General features: G+C 42.9%; 1 protein-coding gene across 5 annotated transcripts in view; it reads right to left on the bottom strand.

The window, feature by feature from the left end:
* Positions 1-25075, bottom strand: part of znf827 (zinc finger protein 827) — a 68810-nt gene that overhangs the window by 37045 nt on the left and 6690 nt on the right. For all 5 annotated transcript variants that reach the window (XM_042399750.1, XM_042399744.1, XM_042399728.1 and 2 more), the window contains 3 exons: positions 3876-5156; positions 1479-1651; positions 676-1171 (listed from right to left, as the gene is read on the bottom strand). In XM_042399750.1, coding sequence (XP_042255684.1) covers positions 676-1171; positions 1479-1651; positions 3876-5156 — 1950 coding nt within the window. The remainder of the gene's footprint in view (positions 1-675; positions 1172-1478; positions 1652-3875; positions 5157-25075) is intronic.

Raw genomic sequence — 25075 nt, 5'->3', positions numbered from 1 at the left:
CCTCGACATGCACAATAATAGTTAAAGTCTGAAACACAACAGCTAAAACATGTGTGTCTGAATCGACCCATATTGTGTAAACTATTCCTATTCAATTCACTTTTTTAAGGATTTCAAGGGAATTTACTTTTTGCCCCCCCCCCTATGTTAATGCACATAAAAAGTCTAAACATATTAATGTATTTACCATCGTCAAAAGCCAATACTGTTTATTCACCGTATGTTTGCACTAAATCCCAGACATTTCAGGCTCTCGTTGTTTTAAAATATATCAAAAACAGCTCACAGACACATACTGCAGCCTTGACCTGAAACTATTAACATGAAACTGTTTATACTTCTTACGAATGTTATTTCTGGTGACAGTGAAGATTCAAAACAAGACTTAAGGCAAAGGGGAGACAACATCGAGCTGGAGATTAGCACGGATGTCTTCGCGTTCGACTTTGGAGGAACTGAACTACTTTTGATAAAAGCAGAACTGCCATGACTGCAATTACAAAGTCAAGTTGGGAAAACAGTACAATAGATAAAAACGTTTTGTATTATCTGGAGCCAAGCCAGCAGTGTGTCTATGCGAGCCATGTAACTTCAGGAAGGTAGGACAGTGGTAACTTTTAACTGCAGCACATACTATACATTGGTGGATTTTCACATTTCATTGTTTGTGCTAACCTGATAGCTTCATAAGCAGGTCAGTGGCCGTCTTGGTAGTGATGTCAGGGCTGAAGAGGGAGGCTGTGGTTGGACCACTAGGACTGGACCGGACCCCGACTCCTACGCCAACTCCAGGCAGGTCCAGAGAGTTGGCGCTGCTGCTGGGACGTTCCCTGCAGATGCTAAAGGGGGAGAGCACAGACAGGTCTCTCTCCTGTGGCTCCTCCTTGATGTGGACATGATTGGAGGAAGCCTCGACTGGAGGGGACGTCTGCTGCTGAGTGTCTGAGTGCAGCGGGGACACCTCCGTCCCTCTCAGGTCTGCGGAGCCGCTGTCACCCATCACGGAGCCCTCGCCCTCCGTGTCGGTAGTGAGCTCCTCTTTCACCTTGACGTCTGTGCGGGGGAAGTGCTGGTGGCAGCGCATGTGAAGCTTCAGGCTGAAGTGACGGGAGGAGGTGAAGGGGCAAAGTTCGCACTGAAATGTCTCACCCCGGTCCTGGTGCTGATGTACCTGGAAAAGGAGGCCAGGTTTAAGTGTCAAATCACTACTTCTCTCTGGCACTACAGGACACCAAGAGAAAAGACAGGATACTTTTGCTTCATTTCAGTAATATTTACCAGTGAGGTGCTACAACAAACATGCAGTAGTGTTTAATTATGCCACGGAGACGATATATTACAAGTTTAACTAAAGCATGCATATCCTTTAATGTTGACAATTATATTCCTAGAGCCATAATAACCACTGATTAAAGATGATGCGGGTAGGGGTGACAAATAGAACAGGGTCACAAGTTGAAGAATATCCATCATCTCACCTTCATGTGGGACTTAAGATTGTCTTTGCGAGCACAGCGGAAGGGACACAGGGGACACTGGTGGCTTTTCAAGCCTGTGTGGATGACCATGTGTCTCTTCCAGTAGCTCTTGCGTTTGATGACCAGTCCACACACAGGACACTGGAATGGTTTGCCACCATCCTCAGGAGAGCCTTGAGGGGACAGCAGGTCATTGTTACCATTTAACAAAGGAGATTCAAGGAGTTTCAAAAGCGAGACTTCAGTCTTTTATGTAGAGTGTTGCTGAAATTCACCTTTATTACTGCGAAGAAATAAAAGTGAAGCCTATCCAAATGCAGACTACAGTTCGCACAGATCTGCGAGAGGCAACTACTGCACACCTAATGGTGAAAACTATCAAGGGAAATGCCAGCTGGAAGCATTGGAACAATGGAAGTAAAAACTCAGGCATGTTTTAGTATCTCGATTATTGTTGTTGGCTTCATATCCGGCATCCATTACTGTTTAATTGGTCTTATTAGAAAGAGGCATGATTGCATTACAAATTCTACAAGGGCCTGTCAGGATGGCTTCATAAGTATTCCAGTGCCGTTCCTTGAAAAACATCTGGTAATCAGTGTTTGGTGAAATTACTGTGCTCAGCCATTCATTGACCTGAGGTGTAAAACCTCGAGACTGCCTATTTGCAACAATAAACCGCCATCTGCGGCCCAACCTCTCAAAGCACAGCAGAGATCACAATGCAAAAATGACTTCTGCTTACTAAGTTGAGGTGAGTGAAGCAGAAATAAAACAGGGGAGTGGAAATGTGTGTGAGTTTAGTATCTTCATCTCGGTACTTAACATGTCTGTTTCCTGTGTAATCACAATCATGTTTTAGAAAAGAGGACTAAGCTTTCCGTATAAATATGCAGAGTGTAGAACATACCAGTGCAATACAGTTTTATGGTGGAACTGGCAAGGGACGGCAATAAAACAAGACATGACAGTCAATAATCAAGGTCACATTTTTCAGTCTGGCGACCAAACAACTACCTGCATTTTTACAGCGCTGCTCGACCTTGACGGCTTGCAGGTTAGAGCAGACCCCCTTTTTAGCATGCAGATCACAGAATATTACATCGACTGCCTCATCTGTCTGAAGTCAATTTGATCCAGCCATTTTAGATTTGGCGGGGTTGCGACACCATCCCTCAAAAGTGCCCATCCATCTCTCTGAAAACATTCTGTTCTCCCTAAAGGCTACTTAGTTAGAGCCTGCACTTTGAAGCTTTCTCTCTCCCTGTAAAGAGTGAGATCTTTGTGTGTGCACCCTTGTTTGGGTTACACGTCTACATCTGAGTACACACTTACAGAATATACTGCATGGCCATTTGTGAGTAACTGAGAGAGTGAGTATGAGAGGGGGAGAGAGAGAGAGAGAGAGTGTGCACGCATCTGTATCCAGTCAGTGGAAAGTATGATGTGTTTGGCCTTAAGTCTGCTGTGCTGATCAGTGCAGAGGGCTCTGGTTAGTGGGGGTTGAAGCCAGGAGGAGGCTGCCGAGATGGATATGGACTCCAGGGCTCCCCACTGTGCCGAGCACACACTGACGGCCCCCTTTTGGCAGCACGCACATCCGAGCACAAACGAGCTGGTCTGGGAAGGCAGTGAGGTCTCAGTCGGAACCCCCTGTTGAGCCCACAGACCATTTCCCAGACTAGAAGGCCAGCCAGGGCTGTTTTCTCTCGGCTATGCTCTCTGCTCGGCTGACAGTTAAACTGAGGCTACACTACTTGCTACTTCAGCGCCAGTGAGGTGAGAACAGAACCATTACGAAACTAGAGAAAACATGTCATGGAAGTTCATAATTGTGTTTTATCGGATGACAAGTAAACCTGCAGCTCCACACTATGACAGCAAAGACACATTATCTATTTAGAATTGCACTTCCATTGCAATATTGGTTTTAATTTGCACAGTTTCAAATCATGTTTCATGACAAAAGTGGTGTTATTTATTTGGTAAATGCTGAATGGAAAGAAGTATAATGATAGGGGAAATATATCCTTGAATATATCTTGAACTTAACTTAATTTTATTATTTTTTCAAAAGAAAAGGGCACAATGAAGGAAGATTAAAACATTTCCATAAATTAAGTGCAGCTGAAATGATCTTGAACCGTCATACTACCTTTCTCTCCTATAAGAATATAAGGTCAATTCATTTCATTGTAACATCAAAATAGTCTGATTCTGTGTTTAAAACAAAATCAGGCTGAGTGTGTTTTTTTGTCTCCATGAAGAAAAATATCTTTCAACTGGCAATATATCCAAAAATGCACCTAATAAGCTGAGTGTTATTCTACCCTAGTGTATTATTTTTATTAATGCAGTATTACCACTATTATACATTTTATTTTTCATTTAGATTACCTGCTTGGCTGTTGGGTTTGCCTCTGCTTTTTGGAGTAGAGGGCAACAACAACTCTAGGCTCTGGGTGGGTGTAGATGGCGTGGGTGCCTTCTGGTTCTTGTCCAGCAGGGGTTTCACATCCTCTTGGAGGACCCCAGCAGTCACCAATGGGGACCCCTCTTTCTTCTCTGCGAGCATGTTTCCTGCTGCTCTGGCTGCCACCTCTTTGAGCAAGGCAGCAGAGGAGGTCATTGACACAAGTGAGAGAAAGGAACTTGCTGAGGCTTGGTGGTCAGTGGCAGCACTGGCCGTTGACGAGGCTTGGCTCCGCTCACTGACTTTCTTGGAAAGTGCAGCTAGGGTGGAGCTGGCTGACTGCGGGCTAAACGGAGAGTTGAAGGCATCAAAGCGCACCACATCATCTCCTCGACCACCCCCTCCAAGGGTGGGCACTGCAGATGAAGCAGAGGTGGAGGAGGAGGAAGAAGAAGTTGTTGAGGAGGAGGCCACGGCATTCTTGTCTTGAAGTACAGCATTCGCTGCTGCTTTTAACTTCTGGATTGCAGAGTCCGGGGACAGGCTGGAGCCGCAGGGCGTGGAGCAGCTGGCTGGCGGCCACTTATCTGCAACACCTGCCCATACAAAGCCACTTCCATTGCTAGGGGTGACAGAGTTAAAGGGGTCAAGGGGCTCTTGCTTAATGTTAGTGACTGAGGGGGCCAAGGAGGCTGGTGAGGCTGAGCCGCTGTTGTTGTTGTTATTGGCCAGTTTACGGGCAAGAGCACTTAACTGCTGGGCATGGTGGGAAGACGGGGACAGGGTCAAGGGTGGGGCTAGACCTATTGGAGGGGATTCCCCACCTGCACCTCCCCTGGATGACCGACCCAGGAGCTCCCCTGTGTCAAGTTTCAGCGACCCAGCCTCTAGGAGGCGCCGTAGGTTGCTGCTGAGGGGTTTTCCAAGGGCACGAGATGCTGCCTCGCCATATAGTGATGATACCACAGAGGAGAGTGTGTCCTGGGCCGAGAATGCACCTCCATCCAGTCCAAGAAGTTCCAAAGAGGCACGACGGACGGGTGTGGGGCAACCCAGTGAGCTCTCACCTCCGCAGGTATCGTGGTCCCCGGACCCAGCGCTGACTCCAGGCCGTTCATCGGGAGAGGAGCCCCTTGGCAGGAGGAGCTCATCCTGGGTGTCTCCGTAGGACGACGACTCTGAGCGTGTGTCAGAAGCATTCCCAAACCAGCCTTCCTCCTCCACAGGACCGCCGTCAGGCCCTCCTTCCTCGTTGCTGTCCAAATCTGGAAGAGGAGAGAGGACATACAATTTACCCCGGGGAAACAAAAACAAAAGCTGTGCAAGTATTAGTAGTAACAAAGACAGACTAGGCATTATTGTTCAGCTAAACACTGAGTATCCTGAGTGAGAATTGTGAAAACCAGACACTTATTACTAAGAGTTAAGTAGAGGGCATAGTCATAGCCTCTGTCTGACTGAAGACAGCTTTTAACATCGGAAATTACTATTTACCATTCTCTTTTATTATTTCCTATCCTTGCTCGTCTGATGCTGCAGAGCAATTAGTGATCTGTACTAGGTGAAATCCTGACCAGAACAAATTTTTTTTTTAAAAACAATTACCTGCCCAAACCCAAATCAAATGGCCATCTTATGCTGCATAAATACACTCCAGTGCTCTGCAAGGAGGGCACAAAAATGACTTGCTATACAAATTCACTTTTTCTTATATAATGGCAGCTTTCCACAAGGCGCATCCCAGAAGATGTTTGAGTAATTTAGATTTTTCTTTCCTTTTTTAACCATATTTTTCCCACCCTTGGTCTGGAAGAGTCTAGTAAAGGGGTTACCATGACAACGGGTCCTTCTGGGAGGCTAGACAGCAAAGATTAGGGTAATGGAGGTTACAGAACTAGATTAATATTCATGAGCCTGCAGATACCACCGGGGAGCCAATAAGGATAGGGTTAAGGTCACCAAGGGTCATTAATATACACTTCATGTATCAATATTCATAAGCAAAACATTACAGCTTGCCAGACAAGGACGAACAAAGAAAAGTGAATATTCCTGATACATATTAACAAACCTCCATAAGAATATGTCAAAAGCACCAAGCCTGGGCAAAACAAAATGTCAAAACTGACTTTTTTTTCCCCTCCTCTTTGGGTTTCTGTACACAACCTCATGAAACATCTGATAAAAAAGGAACTGGTTGAGATTCCTGAGAAAAATTGGGTGCTTGTACAGTTGCAAAAACATTAGGGAATGAAAGAATTACTTTAATTGTCTCACACACCAACATACATACGTCCACACACACCAAAGCTGTCTTCACCCTTGCAACCCTGACAGAGGCCTGGTGGGTCTGCTCTCTGTTTACAGGCAGAGGCAAAATGGTTGCCAAGCAACCCAGCCCGGCAACCTGTTAGGATCATTAGAGTTGGCTGACATCTGGCCAGCGTGACTCACCGTGGTCCACAAAGGTGACCACAATCACAACCCACTATGACCGCTACTCTCCTGCTGCAACAGATATCAAACAGGGCTTACACACTTCGCAACATCTTCTCATCTCTGCCTCGCACAAACACTGACAGAAAATGTCAGATGGCAAAAACAAAAGCAATGGATTAAGTTATAATACTGGCCTTAGGGCATTCCCAAAACTGTCTAAAACCCCTTGTCTAATTGAAATCGCCTGGACAAACAATGCAAGATATAACAGACTGATGAGCAAACTAATCATCCATGAATCTCCTCATTGCTTAAGTCTGTTACAAAAGGTGAAAGAAAACACCATAATGTGCCAATTGTGAACCCAATTTCCCATGCTCCTTGATTTTGCCACCTGAGTAGGGTTAACAGGAATGAAAGAAAGGGAGAGAGAGAAAGAGCCAGTGAGTCATGCAGGGCAGGGCTTGACCCATTTCCATGTGACATGTGAAAAGCAGCAAGAGCCACTAATGGCTGTAATGTGGTTAGAGGGAAATCGCTAGATTGCTGACCCAAGGTCTCAGCTTTGAGGATGAACTCTCTTGCTTCCTTGGTTCACTCTCAAACCTCAGGGTTAGGTGCAGCTGAACACAACACTACACCACTAGGCTTTTGCCACAATGCTACAGTGCACTGATGCACTCCACTACCATGTCTTTGTGTGTCACAGGCGAGCCACCCTGTGGGCGGAATGACATTTCCCAAGGTCATGGTCTCCAGCCCAAGCTCTAAGGGGGCTTCATCTGAACTCTGTACTCGCGACTGCTGCTGTATGCCCACCACACACATAGGGACAATCATATGCATGTGCATACACATTTAAACTACAAATGCGCAGCCAAGAATGTGATTTAATGCACAAGTCCTTCCCCCACTGCATTATTTCTGACACACATTCAACTGCTTAGCCTCCGGTACGGTGGCTGGCTCGGCGACAGTAACTGCAAACCCCCTCCAGTGATGGAGGCATGGAGATACAGGCCGAGGCGGCAAGCGTCTGCCACTGAAAGGGAACCATTTAGCGGTGTAATGGCGGGGATGACTTGCATGTTGAGACAAACAGCTGCGGGGTGCTCAGCAGTCTGGATCTGTTATCACACACACACTGGTGATTCAGTGGTGCAGCGGCCGGGGATTTTCTCTCTGGGCCACATAGATGTATAGCGCCACCACTTTATAGACAAAGAGGGAGCCATAACAAGTCGAAGTGGTGGCTGAAGCTTCATAAAGCGAAAAACCTTGCAGATGGGCCTTGAGCTTAACCAGAGAGAAACACTAAAGACCTAGATATATTTTGTTGTAACTTACAATGTTTGGAAACCTGCATGTTGTGTTAAACTGTTACAAAAAAAAGAGACAGGGAGTCCACAGCTTGTAACTACAACTAAAAACAGTTGGACATTACAGGTAGTGTACTTGTTCATTGTTTCACCACGCAGTGCTGTCAACAATCTCCATTTGTGAACTTGGCAGGATTATTTTGGCCATGGCTTTTCTAGGTCAGAGAGGGGGGCATGTATGTGTGTGTGTGCATGCACATACGTACAAGTTCAGTACAGGAGTCAGCCGGATTTCGGCTAACCTTGTCACTTGTTAGAGAAGGGAGAGAAGAGCAAGGGACTGGAGTAAAGGTAGGTCAGGAGGTCACGCACCACATGACTTGTGTGAGGCTGTTGCTGACTAACATATTCCTTCTCTTTTTCTCTAGTACACACACACACACACACACACACACACACACACACACACAAACACGCACACAAAGCTATTCTGTGACTTAGCCAGGCATGAAAATTGGCCTCACTGACCCCAGGCCTGAACAGTGGAGGGAGAGGAGACGGGAAGGCGAAGGAAGGAAGGGACAGATAGAAGGATGGTGAAGGGAGGGGTTGATTTGGCTGGGCAGGAAAGAAGAGGAGGCCATTAGCCGATTAAGGCTGGACGGGGGTGCATCAATACTGTGGCGATGTCAAAAGGAGAGCCATGCCCATGAGCTAATATAGCAACGAGAGAGAGGCAGAGAGAGAGGGAGCAAGCGATAGAGAGAGAGGTGGTGCAGGTCAGGGAATCACTAAAAATCGCAAAGAGTGCTGACCGCTAAGCCATAAAAAGTGAGACAGAATAAAGGACTGCTACAACATACCAAGACTAAAGCCATCACATTCACATCGCCAAAATGATTAGCCTCATATCTTCCCTGTATGACTGGAAGGGAGATAGTGGTGTGTGTGTGCATTTGTTTTTCTTTTGGGGGTGGGTTAAGGAGGTAGGGCAGGGGGGGTGAGGACATAGGAAGGAAGGCAGTGAGCATGGATGTAGTGAAGAAGGAGCCACGGCATTAAGTGTCCGGCTGGGCCCTGGCGGGGGTTGCCACTGCCGCCGGCTATGCTAATGAGCAAGCCCGGCGGTCAGGACTGCCTTATTAGCGCTCACTGGACAATATGGTGGGAGAGACGCTTTTCTGGCGGGCTCACGTCTCTGCAAATGACTAACAGTCCTCCCAAGGAGGAAGGTAATTCCATTAATTGGGACACACTGGATCAGGATCGCTTCCCTTCCCTTTTCCATAATCTCTCACTTGCTTGATCTCTTTCACACCCACATGCTCCCTTTTTCCTTCTTGTAAATTTCTCCCTTCATCCCTCTTCCTCTTTCACCCGTCTCCAGGAACTGGGAATACAAATATTAAAAATAAATTAAATACAGATGCTCTAAATCCAGCCGGATGAGTGGGAGCTAGCAGACATATATTTATCCCCCCCCCTCCTTTACATGAACTTATGTGCCATCAATCTGTTAAATGCTGTTGTTCTTTTGCAGGAGCAACCTGATAACCGCTCCGAAGTTTATCCATCATGTTATTTCCATTAGAAAGTTGATGAAACATGACAACCACCAAGGGGAATGGGCAAGATGTCTGACTGCTGAGGGAAAATGTCATACAACCTTTCTTGAACTTGGTATCGGTGTGATTCCCTGTGCCCTGAGTTAGTAAGTAACACAACTCTTATTTACCCACTTAAATAAAGTGTACCTTAGATAAACTGTTCTTTTATTATGCAGTATGTAGTCAAGGCCGTCACTTTCAGTAACCTGAAAAAAACCTATTTTTCTTCACTGCAAGAGTTAGACTTTTAAACATCATTCTAGCGATTAATTATGTTGACACGACATCTTGATCCAGGGAAAAATATCCTCCTGTGTATTAATCAAAGTTCCTGTTATAAATTTTAACATTTATGAAAACTCTGAATCAACTACTCCCTTTTAACTCCAACTAACTGTTATCCTATCCAACTGGTAGTCTGTGACAAAGACATAAAGAGGCCATCTTTTAGTTGTAATCTGAGGTGAGAGGATACTCTCAGTAAGGATCAGGGTTCAGGCAGCAGGGCTATATATAATGGCGGTCGAGTCGTATTGAAATGTAGTGCAAATTACCATCTGTGTATTTTCGGCCTTGGCCTCCGTGGTTTGTGGGTACTTTAGGCGGCATGCCAGAGGTGAAACAGGAAGGAGAAGTGTTCTTGGAAGAGAATGAGACGACTGAGAGCCCCAGACCTCTGAAATTCCTCATTGCAGATGAAGTGCACTTTACCCCCTGGTTTATTTTTCCCTTCCATTTTTAGCATCTCATGTTAAAAAAAAAAAAAAAGAAAAAAACTTGCTCATAACCTCAGATGTGTCATCAAAGCTATGGACCTAAACTGCTGAAGGAGAGGAGTGGTATGTCTATCACATCTCTGCAGCATAAACTGACACAGGAGATAACAACAAAAATGTAATCAGACGTTTTATTGTCCTGCCCTGAAAAGATTCAGCTAGGACTTTAAATTTCCGAGCATGGTCTGGACAAACCATGTCATCATTAGAGTTGTACATGCAGTCGTTTTATGGTATTATGATAATACTTATATCACTAAAATATCATTTACTGTATGCTTGTATGATCTGATAGTCTGTTATAGCTCAGCGTGGGTGTTACATATATTACCCTGCAATTAAAAAGTGTGTAAAAGTTAGGATTAATACACATATTAGCTATGCAGTTCATGTTGCTCATGCATTAAGGACTATATTGAAATTCTGCCACATTCCTGAATAGATTGTCATTTTCCATTGCACATGCAACATCATCCTGATGTAAATGTGTGAATACGGTGTGTGAGACCATTAGAGTACAGCTAAACCTGCCTGATCGACCTAATCTAATTGACCAGATATATATATAGGCATACCGCAATTTAAAAACGTTTTTTATCTCACTTAAGAACACCCTCTGTGGTTAAACACACACAGAGTATCTCGCTAAGTGATCAGGATTATTATACTGGCAATAATTTCCAACCCAAGCTTGAAAGCAAACTGCATTACCCAGCAAATGACACTAATTGGTGAGTTAAAAACAAGCCGACGTTCAATGTCACCGTCCCGAAAACAGCTTCAGAATGTGTTGAAACATCTTTTTACACATGAGACTGTCAAATCCAATCTCTGTTTACCAATCAACATGTCAACCGAGTGGCCTGAGTGGACTCTGAACTATGAAAGACTTTTGAGGTTATGTTTGTGTATACAGTATTCTTCTTCTTCTTTCATACTCTTCAATGTAATGAACTGAAAAAAGCAGAATGATGCATCGTATGACTGGAAAAGTGACTTCCCTAATTCGCTTGTCTATGCATTGCAGTTTCAAGGTGAGTATTGGATGTTAGTCTCAAACAACCTATAGGATGGTACGCATTGAAATAGCCTAAGTAGCAAAAACAAACACATATAGCTGATATGATTGTGGAGAACTGCAATACCCAAGAAAAACAAGGTAATATCTTGACAAACTAAAGGCCGTCAGCATCAGCAATGACCTGTACACTCAGTGGTCTGTAAATGTAGTCCAATATTGAAAGCCTGAAGACATATAGACACCTGGCAGGATTTGTCAGCTTGATCAAATCAAAAAAAAAAAAACTTCAAAAGATATGGTTTTCTGGACAAATTTGTAAAAAAAAAAAAAAAAAAAAAATATTGTGATTTTGTTTCATTCAGAAAATCATGTTCTTAAGTAATTTTTATACAGCCCTTGCAAAGGTATCTTATCGCTTCACCTTGCCTCTCCTTGGTTTAGCTTTCAACAGTCTCTAACAGCGTGAAGAGCCTGAATTCTTTCTCAACCCGTTTGATCACTTGACTTCAGTTGAGAATGTAAAATATCAAGTGCTGAATGTCACACAAGGAGCGACGTCAAGTACATCCCCTTTATAACCACATCCCGTTTGCCAACAGTACAACATAATCAATGACGATAAAGATCGTCAATGGCAGCCAAACATTATGGAAATTATTTTCTCGCTCATTATCTCGCAAGATGATGACTTTTATCAAATCAAGAGTGGAAAGTGTACAAATATTAAGAGCTTGCTTCAGTTAACTATTTTGCCACCATACAGGCTTGGTGCTGCTTGCTCTTGATCATGGGTACTGTAAGCATGTGTGTTAAGTGAAAGTGAAGGTGTTGAAGTGATACCTGCAAAGTTAGCGCTTCAGCACCTTTCATCTCTTCGGTTTGGCCTTTAGTAGTCTGTAATAATGTTCCTGATTTCTTTCTCAACCTGTCAGTGAGGTTGGCTTCAGTTGTAAAGGCAACATGCAAATTCTAACTGCCACTCCGAGGGACCATGTAACAATTCAATACTGCCATTAAACAGTCCTGCTCATTGATTTACAAACACAACAACCTAACACACCCAGACATGTTAACCATGGTATAAACTGTATGCCAAAATCTCAATGATTTCTGGCATCCCGAACAGCTGGCTTTCATCAAAACAACATATAAAAGTGCACAAATACGCAGATTAGATTTATTAGTAGTAGTACTGTACTCTAGTGGTAGTAAAGTAGTGGTATCTATAACCATGGATGAATTTCTCCTGCAACCCTCTGAGACCAGGGAAAGAGTTGTCAGTTAGCCAGTTTGCATGCATATAAAGTGGTTGCTGCTAGTTCTGATTGTGTGTAACGTGTGTATTTGTGGTAAGAGGTGGTGCTGTTTAAAATTAGCCAGATTAAACTTACTAATTATCACTGACAAAAGGTGTGATATATATATATATACATACATACATATACACACACACACACATATCGTAAGTGCACTGACTCAACAAGCTACTGGATCCCTGACCAACTCTGAGGTGGCATTGATTCTTACTGGGAACAAATAAGCACAACATGAAGGAGTGGCCAGTGCTGCAGCGAGGGCGAGGGAAGGATTAACTGGCTAATTACAAGGTGAGAAATACTAAAACCAGCATACTGGTATTCCCAAGGCACTGGTTTGGCCAATCATCTGGCCCTGGTCAGCATTTTACTGGCCGCGGGCAACTGGATGATTTTTACTGTCAAGATGACTGACAGAATTTATCATTTTTTATGAATGACTTATTCACTGCTTGGAGTGTTTTTGGGTAATGATGAGTCATGCTTTTTTTTTTTACTGAATCACTTTTACAAGCACTGGGAAATAATCTCAGCAGCCATTTGAAAAGTATATCTCATGTCCAACGAGGTTGTACACACACCCTCCTATCTTTGAAAGCAATTCTATGTGCAGCTCTCTACCTAATGAATAAGAAAAACTCAAAAAATATTTTGACTGACAGTAACTTGTCTGCGGATCAGGATAACTCAAACTACCGAACTGACGGAAATACCATTAGTACTAATTAAGTAGTAATTAGTACAATAAATTTAAAAAGTATTAAAGGTCAAACATACTATGCGGTACCTTCAAAAGGTTAGTCCCCTGCTCATTAGACAACCTTTACCTGTTTGTTGGTGGAAGTGTGGTGCATTTCCTGGTAATTTTTTACTAATTAACAACTGTTAACAGGGTGCAACAGGTTTCTATTCAAGGAGGAGAGCGAGGAAATGATCCCAAAACACATGAGCGTGTGTTGGTTTCTTAAACAGCAAGGTGCCAGTGATGGGTATTATTCTAGTATCACAAATCTAATCCCAGCATTTAAAACTGCTGACCAGACATTCTGCTCAAAAGAGCTGTCTCTTGGTCACATGGGTATGGCAAGAGCCAAATTTATTCAAATATGTATCTATCATAATCTTCATGACTTGAGTCTACTTTAAGTACTTCTTTGGGTTAATATTTAGGTCTATAAGCTCTTTCTTTGCTTTACTGCACCAATTCTTGTAGGCTAAAGACAAAATACAATATTGCTTTAATTTAAATAAAAATATAGTCTATCCTCAACTGGTTACCATTTGCGTTGCTATCATGAGTCATGATATAACACTCCATTTATTGTGAATAAAAGCCAGACGCCAAACGTGTCACTGGCCCGAACACAAAAAAGGTTCCACTTAAAAGTGCAACTGAGATACATAATTGTTTTTTTGTAAATGTCCAGTAAATGTCCTTACAAGATAAGGGGAAAAATTCATTCACAAGTTCCTTGATAAATGGGGCTCACTGCCAGTACGGTGTCTAAATGCTATACATCACAGTCCAATCTCTTGATTCTGCGTGAAAGAGCTGTTCATATTCATAAAGACTTCAGCCGTGCTGCCTCATAGAAATAGGCATATGTGGGTGGCATCCTTCTTTGTGAAACTGAATAGAAACACATGCAGCACACTTGAAAAGACCACATATGGTAGAACAAAAAAAAAAAACTTAGAGGTTGTTACATGCACATGTGTGAAAAATGCAAGAAATTGTGTGTCGGACATATTAGGGATAACAACAGCTTGCATTTTCTATTGTACTTCCCATCATTACTCTGTGCTGGCTTGCTCACTTAACGTGTACTTGGTAGCATCACCTTTGATTGACATAACCAGATCAATTTGCTGTGCTGCAGTGGTTGTTTTACAGCGTATAATGTACACAGTGTATCCAACAGACTGGCATAGTAACAAATCCAGACAGCAGCACGATGATAACCAGTTTATTACAGCTGCCATGGAGATATAACAGTAATTTTTTTGTTCTTTCTTACTTTTCGCATTTTCCTGTTCTCAAACAGAGTAATTAGCATATGCCACCGACCGTACAACATAACTCCCTCACGTATTTGCTTTATTTGAAGCAAAATTGTCATGAATAAAGCTCAGGTTATTATTTCATCTGGTTTTGAAAACTACTAATTATAAGCCACTGACATACTAGTGAGATCCCATCAATTTTTCTTGACAAAGTAACCTCGTTCAACCAAGACATGGATGTCGCGCTAGCATTCTCGAGAAGACAGGGTACATTCTTTGGAACAAGTGCGAAAAGAACAGGCCATCACCCTGCTGTGTAGTTTTCTGGCATACTGAAGCTCCTCACAGAGGTGATTGTGTGTCTGTGGAAGAGAAGTGAGAGAGAGAGTAGGAGGGTGGAAGGTGGGAGTGTGTACAGCGTCCATGTATTGTTTGTAAATCACCCTACTGGCAAAAGGGACAGTCGGCTCTATAGCAGCCGGTCCACCCAGGGAGACAAAGCAAGGTCCGGTGGGAGGTGGGGGTAGAGTGAGAGGTAATTCTATATGTGCATGCATGTATGTAAGGGGACAGTGTGTTAGAGCGATGGAGGCAGTGTCTATTAGAGACACTCAGAAAGGACGGCAGGGGAGAATGAGCAGGGAAGCGAGGAAGACGAAAGAAGGAGGGAATCTTGAGAATTAAGGGGGAGGAGGGGGGGAGGGAAAAAAGATGCCTTTTTTTATGGTGGTATTGGTTTGACGGCTGTTTGGCAGAGGCGCCCAAGGCAGTGCCTGCTTGGATTTTAGCCTGTCACTTAGGACAGGGACACTAATCAGGATTGGTCCCGGTCCCTACTCGAGGAAGGGGGGAGCACTTTCAGGCCATTATCAAAAAAAAAAAAAAAAAAGAAAAAAAAAGAAAAAGAGGGAGCAAGAGAGGGAGAAGAATTGCTGTGGCACAGCAGGAAATGCTAACCGCTAACCTCATTTACATGCAGGTCCAGGGAGAATGGGGGGAGAGCTTATTCCGTTTCCAATCTCCATGTTAAATGCTGGCCAGGGCAGCTGATGGGAATGAGAGGCATTGTTCGCCCCATGCTGCTCTTTCCCTCTCTGTTATACCAATACCTGCCTCGCTTTCTTCAAGGTATAAAAAGAGACATTGCCTCAGTAATTTCAATCTCGACTGAAATCTATATGAACCTGACATGAGATGTATGCGGCTGTTTACTTTGTGCAGACTGTGTACAGCAACCAACCCTCACAGGTCTATCTTTTCTGTCATAACCAGGTTGTGACCTGAGGCTGCCGCATTCAAAGCCATCCTTCACCCACTGAGTCTGTTCTGTGGCATAATGATTGCTATGACAACCATCACTTAAAGCCACGGGTAGGTGGAGGAGAGATGTCAGCTTCTCGTCTACTCTTCTGATGATCTCATTTCTGGCTGGCAGGTACAACAAGGTCAAACCACTGAAACTGGAAAAGTGGCTGCTTGCAACATGCAAATGACAGAACCGAGTTTCCAAACAATTACACTGCTCTGTCCAAATCGACATGGGGCTAAGCTCTGAGAACCACAAGGTGGAGGGGGGGACAAAAAAAAAAAATCACGAGCGTCAGAGAGAATGAGATGTAGAGGGAGGGATGGCTCTCTTTGGCCAGTTATGAGCACAAAGTCTGGTTGTGCGTGCCAAATGAGGTTTTTAAACGGTTTTTCTGGGAGGATTTGTGCTAATCTAGAAAACCTTCTGGAGGAAGTGCAAATACATCTGCTGCTGACCACTCCCCTGTAGAGTACGAGGGATTAATGACATGGCAATCTGAACCAACATGGCCCCCATTCAAAACACTCGTGGGGAGTGGGAATATACAGGCAATCGTGAGCTGAGCCATCTGATTCAGATGAATAACTCGCTACCTACATTCATTCATTCGTTCATTCATTATGCGACTTAGCTAATTTATCCAGCTTACTTTGTTTTTATTTATGGTTGTTGTTCTTACAGGTACCATGAGCTAAAAGGGCTCCTCATTGGGTTGGGTACCGAAACCCGGTGCCAATATGGCACTAGTTCCTGTACAACCGGTACCTACCGGACCAAATCGCAACGCAGATTTTGGTGCTTCATTTCAATGCCAGATTGTGTGTGGTCGAGGGAGAGAACGTGTGTGTGTGTGATGGTGATGCTGGCGACTGGAGCAAAGCTGTGAATGTAGCAGTGCAGTGTGTGTACAGTTTAGGATATTTGTCAGTGAATAAATGCTACAACTCGTCAAGATCCAAGCCAGGTTCCCGTGTCTTGCTTGCCACCTGCTGATTTAAGTGAAGGGGGTCAGCGACAATGGGTTAGACTAACCTGACCAGGCTCACCTAAGGTGGACTGAAATTTAAGGTGGACCAGCTATTTTCATTTTAGTAACAATCTCAGCCACTCGAGAACGGAGAAACGTCTGACTGCAGAGTCTCTCCCGAGTTTTGCTCAGCACCACGGTGGCCCAGGCGTTAGGGAGACAATTACTGATTCCGACTCAACATTTATTTTGCTGTTGTTATTAGTACTGTAACTGTTATTTAGTGCTAAATTATTGTAGTTGGGTTAGTTTTATTTAACATGTGAATTTGTTATGTAAATGTGTTAATAGTGTTTTGTATTTATTTATATACATACTTAACTGTTGAGAGTTAATATGTTCAATTTCAAGTTCAAATTGGCAGCGATTAGCTAATCTCATTAGCATCACAAGGGCAAAATCAAGCGACCAAATGCCCTTAGTAAACAATCAAAGGATGCGACCTGCGTTACGTCGTTCTTTTAATGCGCTAGGAGATGCACGGCTACATTATGCAAATGAGGAGGCCTTCTTTACAGCACACAATGAGTCAAGACAGTCACCTGCATTTCCAGCATCATAAATAACCTCATACTGCACTGACAATGGCTTTCTCAAAAATGACATCACATCGCTGATTTTAACTTCTCTGGATTTTTTGTCCCGCAGCCAAACACTTCCACTCTCCTTTTAGAGGTGATATATTGTTTCCCTAGAGAGCTGTCACTGCCTTATGGTTCTACTATCCTGTGTCTGCAACAGCCCCCCCCACCCCCCACCCCCCTCCTCCTCCTCTGTACTTTTAATCTCCCTATTAAACTGATCCTATGTCCCAAAAAGCTGCAGACACACAGCTGTTAGCCTGGCTAGTTAAAGACATTAGTCTGTGCCTTGCTCTTGACTGCCTAAATGTGCAATGTGGAAACACTTCCACACCAAGAGGAGAGAGGGGTTAGCCTGGCTAGTGCACTAAAGGCTAACTAGAGCCAGGCCGCGCTTGAAAGAGAGAATGTCTGTGTACATGTGTGTGTAAGAGGCCTCCTGCCCTCTTCTACCCACACAGGAAGTGAGGTCATCTCATAGCACTGCGCCGTGCAGAGTGCATTCAGCGAGGGCGACAAAGATCAACGTGTTGGCCAGAAGCCATTTTAAGCCCCCTAGCCAAATATACATACACTGATGGCTTACACAGAATTACATTTTAAAAAAGCAGCTTTATGGACAGTTGATGTAAAATATGCTAGAGCAGTAAGTTTGCAGGAACAGTCAAAATGCAATGATCAAAGCAGAATCCATAGCCAAAAAAATAAAATCCAATGCCATCATAAGCCAAAAACTTTCCTATTTCATGCGCTAGTTAAACATGCTCCACATGCTCCAAATTTCTTCACAGCCCACAGGCGATGGGTCTTTCTTCTAAGATGATTGAGGAAGTTCTTTATTTCTCTACAATGTAATTTTAGTGTCTTTCTAGGAGTGAAACGTGATACAGAGTCCAACAATAAATCACATCCCTGTTTAGAGCGGGCGTCTGGCACGACTGGCCGGCTTCAGCTCCCTAGACCACCACCTCCTCCTCCACCACCGCCGCCGCCTCCTCCTCCTCCTCCTCCTCCTCCTCTTCTCTCATGCTCTCCATCCCTCATGCCTGTTAAAGGCTTGTCCTGCAGGGCCTGGATGCACTTGTGTGGTACAACAACAGAGAAACCGCCCAAAGCTCTTAACAGCTCTTCCTCTCCACTTCCTCCCTCCCTCCATCTCCGTTGCTACCACCACCAGCTCCTCTCTCCCTCTCCACTCTGCTCTGTCTTTCCCAGCTGCACCGGCGAGCTGTTCCGTATGAACTGCTGCCAGCTGAAAGCCTGCTACTCCTGTGAGATTGCTATTACTCAGTGCAAGCAGGGCTCTGCGTAGCCAAAGGGCTGCTCTCCGAGCTGTAGATCTCCATGTTGTGACTTGTCAACACGGGAAAAATCGTTACCAAGGCTGAGGCACTTCCATTCCACACAGAGGGGGTTCTGATTGAGACCAGGCAGACAGGCAGGTACTGTACTGGAGGTATTAGGACAACTACTGTGCTGCAAAGGATTCTCTGGTGAAGAGAAGGCACTATGAAATTATTAGGTAACAGACATCTGAGGAAAACGTTATATTTCCACTGTGAATTTCAACTTACATGCAATTATGCTGAACAAGATGAACAAGAACAAGATGCTGAACAAGTTGACTCGGTATTCATAGATGTTTTCATGTGGGATTCACCATTTTAAAAAGTGACAGTTTGGGCGCCCTGGTGGCCTAATGGTTAAAGAAGCATACCATATAACCGCAATGTCCACAGTTTGATTCCTGGCCAGGGGACCCTTGCAGCATGTCACACCCCTCTGTCTTCCCTTGTTTCCTGTCTCACTATACTAACTCTCAAATAAAGGCAAAATGCCAAAAAAAAGTAATCTTTATAAAAAAATAAAAATAAAAAAATAAAAAAAGCTGATGGTTTCAGTTTAAGTTTTTTATATTATGATTAGAACTAAATTGTGGTGTAAAGTGCAATAGTTTGTTTTATCAATCTTCCACAGAGTAGTAAAACCACAAAAACCACAAACATAAAGGAAAGAAAGAAGTATTTTAAAAGTTTAATAAGTGTACCAAATTACTTTCTTGAAACCATCCTTTGCTGAGTATAAATATATTTATCTCTTGATTATTCCTAAAAAAATAACAAAAACATACAAGCATCACTGTTATATGCCCACATGACAGTGTTGTGTTTTAAATCAGGCAATAGATTAAAGAACAAGTAAACTACACCAAGAATCTGATCGAGCATTCAGAGGCAACTTTTGGTCAAAAGTCTGAAAAGTCTGAGTAAATGAAACCTTCTAAATGTCAAATTGACACAGTACTTATACAGTATTATGGTACAAAATGATAGAATCAAATAAATATATTAAAAATTGTCAAAGCTTAAAGCAGCACATTATTTTTCTTTGTCACTTTTTTGTCGTTTTGCAGTTAAGTAAGTAGCTTACAAACTTTAGGCAGCTACTTTAGACTTCTGGGATCGACACAACTAGGCTCTTAAGTGCGCATATGAGCACTTTATCAGCTCTTCTGCTGAAAAGGTGTTTGTGTTACTAAATTATTAACTACTAAGAGATCCTTCAAGTGACCTTAAACATTTCTTAATGAAGAAAATATATAGTTTATAAGACAAAATAAGGGCCACAACTTAGTCAATATCAGCCTTTATTTTGAATATATAAAATTAGGAGAAAAATTGGTAAAACTTTATATAATAATAATAATAATAATAATAATAATAATAATAATAATAACAACAACAACAACAAATGATTTAGATTACAGTCATCAACCAACACACTTCTCTTGTGGAATTTTCACTTCAGAATTTGTGTTTTGTGCTAAAAACGTACCGCAGCTCTTCACTGGTGTACTGAGCCTAAAGTTCTGTATGAAACAATCTGGTATGAAGACACGTCCCATAAACACTCCGACAAAAACTACCAACTGCAACAGTCACAGCTGAACATCTTCATCCTCATTGTCCCGTATTGTGCATTAATCTCACTTTGCCGACGCAACGACTTGTGGAAATAATCAATCACTAATACTCTCTAGAGGGGGTATTAAAATACAAAGTGGATATGACTACTATGAGTTATACAGTTTGTCAGTGAAGGGGATTTCCTACATTAATGCTATATTACCTGTGCTAGTTTATGGTGGCCTCTGTAAGTAGCCTTATGACTAGAAATTCCACAGTTAGATTTTCTGGATAGGCAGCAGAAATCTGGATAGAGTGAGTCATCTCCTTCAACAACTACCGGCAATGTTGTATTGAACAAGGTACTTGACCCCCTGTTTTAAAATATAAGTTTGTTTCTTTTGGTTGAGCTGTGCTCAGTAGGTCCCAAATGATAAACTTTGCCTGGATGAATACAAAGGTGCAGGATGGGGAGAGAGGAAATTGTAGGAATGATATTTTTCACTTACTACCACAAAAATCTGCATCAGTATTCAGTCAATCAATTAATGATTTCAGGCATTAGCCTAGTTCTATAGCGATATTATAATGTACTGCGTGAAATAAAAAAAGGCACATTACATCAAAAGAATTATTAAACGGAAACGTGAAGGAAGTTATTTTGAGCAAACTCTTATTTCACATTATTCTTAGATAAGACAGTCTCATTGAGAGCTTTGATTCTTGAGAAACATTTATTTTTAAGTTGAATGAACTCTGAAACTTATTACTGAAATGATGATAAACCACTCAGCTGAATATGTGTCTTCTCAGTTCTTCAAAGAGGTAAATGAGGCTAACAATTATGTTAAAGTACTGATTCAAAGCTTGAAGCTTCAATTCTTTTTCAAACCAGGCCCATTAAACCTTACAGAACCAGCTCTTAATTCACATCAGCCTCAGTGTTTTCAGATACTATCACGTAAAAACACAAAAGGCCAGGTCCGGTTCGGCCAATGAATACGAATGTTCACTGAAAGCAGGTTTCTAAGCTCTCTACGACAGTATATGGTGAGTGAGGCATCCACCACCTTTCCCCTGCCCTTAAATTCATTTCTAAGTTAAAGCCTGTGTATCATTATTCGCTTGAGCTCCACTTGGCCGACACCGGCTGAGCACCCAAGCCCCATCAACTTGAGGGGGGGGACGTGGCTGTGGTGGTGAGGTGGGGGATTCTTGGCAGAAATTCCCCACAAATTTTATGCCAAGAGCGAAATGGAAACCTCCTCTCATTTTCCTTTCCCCTTAATCCAATGTTTTCAAGCCCCAGCCCCACCAAGGTCATTATAATCATAGCAAGTGGACGGGAGCCAGTGACCCGCCATTACGGTAAGGTAGAGAGCCACCCAGTCAGTCAGCTATTGGCTGACGAAGGGGAGCTGAATTCTGTGTAGAAATGTTCAACATCTCTCCATTTCAAATGTAGATAACCAGCGGAGGAGGACGCAGCATACAAGTGTTCCTCCCAATGCACTTAAGGTTGTGCCTTTTATAATATGGACTCTCACTCAGTCTACATTTTTAGCATACTCACCCACTTCCATTATAAGACTTTCAGGACAGGGAACGACGACGGGTTGTGAGATGTTAAGGGCACTTGTTTGATCTAATGACAACATAGCCTGTAATATGTAAATTTTGACATACAGTATGCCAGAAACAGTACTGAGTAGTGAAGTCCATATTGATTTTTGTAAAAATCAGAAATTCAAAAGACACAAAACATTAGATCTTATGAGCCTAACTAACCATAACTTTTAATAGCCAGTAATGAGGAAACAAAATTACATAAACAATAACACACTGCAAGGTCATAAAGAATGTCAGTTTTCATTGTGGCACCAAAGGTCATGTTTACTTGTCAGAGTGAAGGCGCCATACTGTACTGTGACCTCCATAGCCAGCTTATGTACCCCCCTCCCCTCCCTACCACCACCACCACCACTACCACACACACACACACACACACACACAAGGGCTGTGTGTTCACTTTCGCATGCGCATGCCGTGCACACACACTTAAAGAATAGTCTCCTCTCACAAGCTGTGCCACAGACAATAGAATAGTGCACACTGGGCTACACAACCCATATATCTGGGTCTGTGCAAAGATAAAGCACCTCCAGCATTAAAGCCAGTGTATTAGCTTGCCCTTTTTCACCACAGATGAAGAGATTTGAAGCTCGATATTGTGCTTGTTGGCTGGTACACCACCAGGGTGTTGTTGGCTGAATAATGAAAACACACAGACTGACAGCGAATGGCATGAGGTGACACTTCCATTCTAGAGTGGGAAGATCCAAAACAAAGCGCAAAAAGCTTCTGACAAATTCATACTTTTTCGGTGACAGTTTGTTGACTGAAGAGGGAAACAACTCCTAAATCAGAAAAGGCTTTCATTTAAACCCAGGAACACAGGCACAGCAGTGCTTCAGTACAGTGCCTACACAGGACTACATGATTTCAGAAACGTGGGTGAAGAGTATTTTTGCTACAGGCCAATTACGAAGCAGCTTAATTGAAAGGTTGACACGGGCTTACTTTGGTCTTTGTGCCCAAAAGATGAGAAAAAGAAAATATTGGACTTCATGTTTGACTGATCCAAACTGCATAATGATGACGCTCTGCCAAATACATCTTTCACCCTAAAACTGGGCAGCTTTTGAAACACAAGTTGTCCAAAATCAGGAACCTCATGCATTTTCATTGTCGGATCTTACATTTATTCAGTCCGCTTCTTTTCTGATGATAAAGAAAATTCATAATCAAACTGATGTAGCCTAATCACTCTTTAACATTTGAAACTAACTTGTTTTTTTTTTAAAAATCCCAGTAGTGAAAATTCAACTTCAGGCTACATTTTGCTGTTTTAAATGGACAACAGCTATCACTCTTGGTGGGTAACTAAGTGCTAAAACATGTTTTTACATCCGCTCCACAAAAACATTATTTCATTTTTTGTTACATTTGGAGAATACTGACTCATATCACCAAAATAAAAAACTATTAATACACATGTGTCCCTGTTAACAGGGACGCATGTCATAAAATCCTACACAATGAGTCACTTCATTTGACCAAGACTAGACACTTTTTTTTTTTTTTAACTTGGAAGAAAAATGCACAGCTTATCAAAGTATCAGTGTGCGATACTGTTTACAGAGGTCATTTAAAATTAAGTGGATGAAAACCACTAACCGAGAAGAGAAATGTAGGGAAAAAACACCTTGTTTTATGTACTCAAATAACCTACAACTGCCAACATTTCATGATTTCACAGAACACTCAACACACTTCTTAAGTCACAGATTTTGCTAAATGATGAGGAAAAAACATTGAGCGGACAAGCGCCCTAAAAGAAGCCTATCCTGACCCCGCTCTGTGCAGTCTAAACATGTGGTTTATATACTCCTTATGTAGCATATCAGTGAGGACTGTCCAAATATCTCTCTATCACTCAGTCACACACACACACACAGATACACTCACAGTCAGCCACTGCACCCACCGTCACCCAGTCTCCACCTCTATGCCTCCCAGCCAACCGCTGCAATTTCCCAAGTTCAACCCTAGGTCAAACACCTGAGAGGTAGATCGGTGAATATTAACAGTGAAAAACAAAATATTGTGTGAAGCTACTGTACAAAGAATTACTCATGTGCATGTGCATTTGTGTCAGACATGTTAAACTGTGACAGGTACAGGAGCTCACACTTTCCTCCTCACCAACACTTTAAAAAGAAAAAAATACATGTCAGTAAACTGAGCAAAAGAAGCAACTTTAAGTGTCTTTTCATCATGGCTGGTTATGCTGAACAGCTGGCATGGTCTGACATTTAAGAAATAAAGAAGGTAGTGTCATAAGATAAATGTATCAAGCCGCCAGTTGACTTAAAGATGAATCACTCAATTATTCATTGCATTTGCATACCAATATGACTAATTGAGCTGTTTGCTTACGCATGTATTGAGCAGAAATGTCCAAGAGAGAAAGAGAGAGAGAGAGAGGAAAAAAATGTCACTCTCGGACAACTCCTTTAATAATCGTTTTCATTGCCCACTACCATCTGCAATCCTCTAGTGGTCAGAGTGTGTTACTGCAGCTTTTCATTATCTGGACTGATAAAGGCACAATACGAACATCCAAGATACGGTGGGTCAAATGTACGAAAGTAAACCAACCTCCAACCAAAATCAACTACAGGGGAATTATAATAGATGACTGCTGCGGCACGACGTTAACCTTAGTTGGAGCATTAGTGTCGTTTCCCTTCTCTAACCGCGTTATTGATCGTAGTCTGTCTGCAATGAATGGCTGCAAAGGGAAGGGGGGAAAAACCCTGAACTTCAGGTGACCGACCATGGCTCTGACATAGCCTGCATGCAGACTGGGAGGGGTAGAAAAAATACATTGGCTTAAAGCGGGGGGGGGTGGTGGTGGTGGTGTGGTGGGGGGGAGAAAATCTCTCCATACTTTTTTAAAGTCGACGACAAACAAGCGCGAACAAATTCGGATAGGCGATTTGGACCAGCAAAAACTATGAGGCGAAAGTTACACGTTTATCGCCGAGGAAATGAAGTTTACCGAGCGTTGCTAGATAGCGCTATTGCTAACTAGGAACACCAGGGTATGGGTAGCCAGAGTCTGGCTTGTCTGATCCGACTGACCCTTCATTTTATTGCGGCCAGACTCCCAGATCCTCCCCTTTCTACCCGAAAAGCGACCAAGCAGAGGCGGACACATTACCGAAAACCGCTCGGCCGTTATTCCTCACACACACACACAACCGACACATATGCCAACTGACCGCAACCTTTAGCGGAACCGGACCTTTATCGA

Source organism: Thunnus maccoyii, chromosome 2 (assembly GCF_910596095.1).
Source record: "Thunnus maccoyii chromosome 2, fThuMac1.1, whole genome shotgun sequence".
NCBI classification, from domain to species: Eukaryota; Metazoa; Chordata; class Actinopteri; order Scombriformes; family Scombridae; genus Thunnus; species Thunnus maccoyii.
This window is presented reverse-complemented; position numbering and strand designations above follow the sequence as displayed.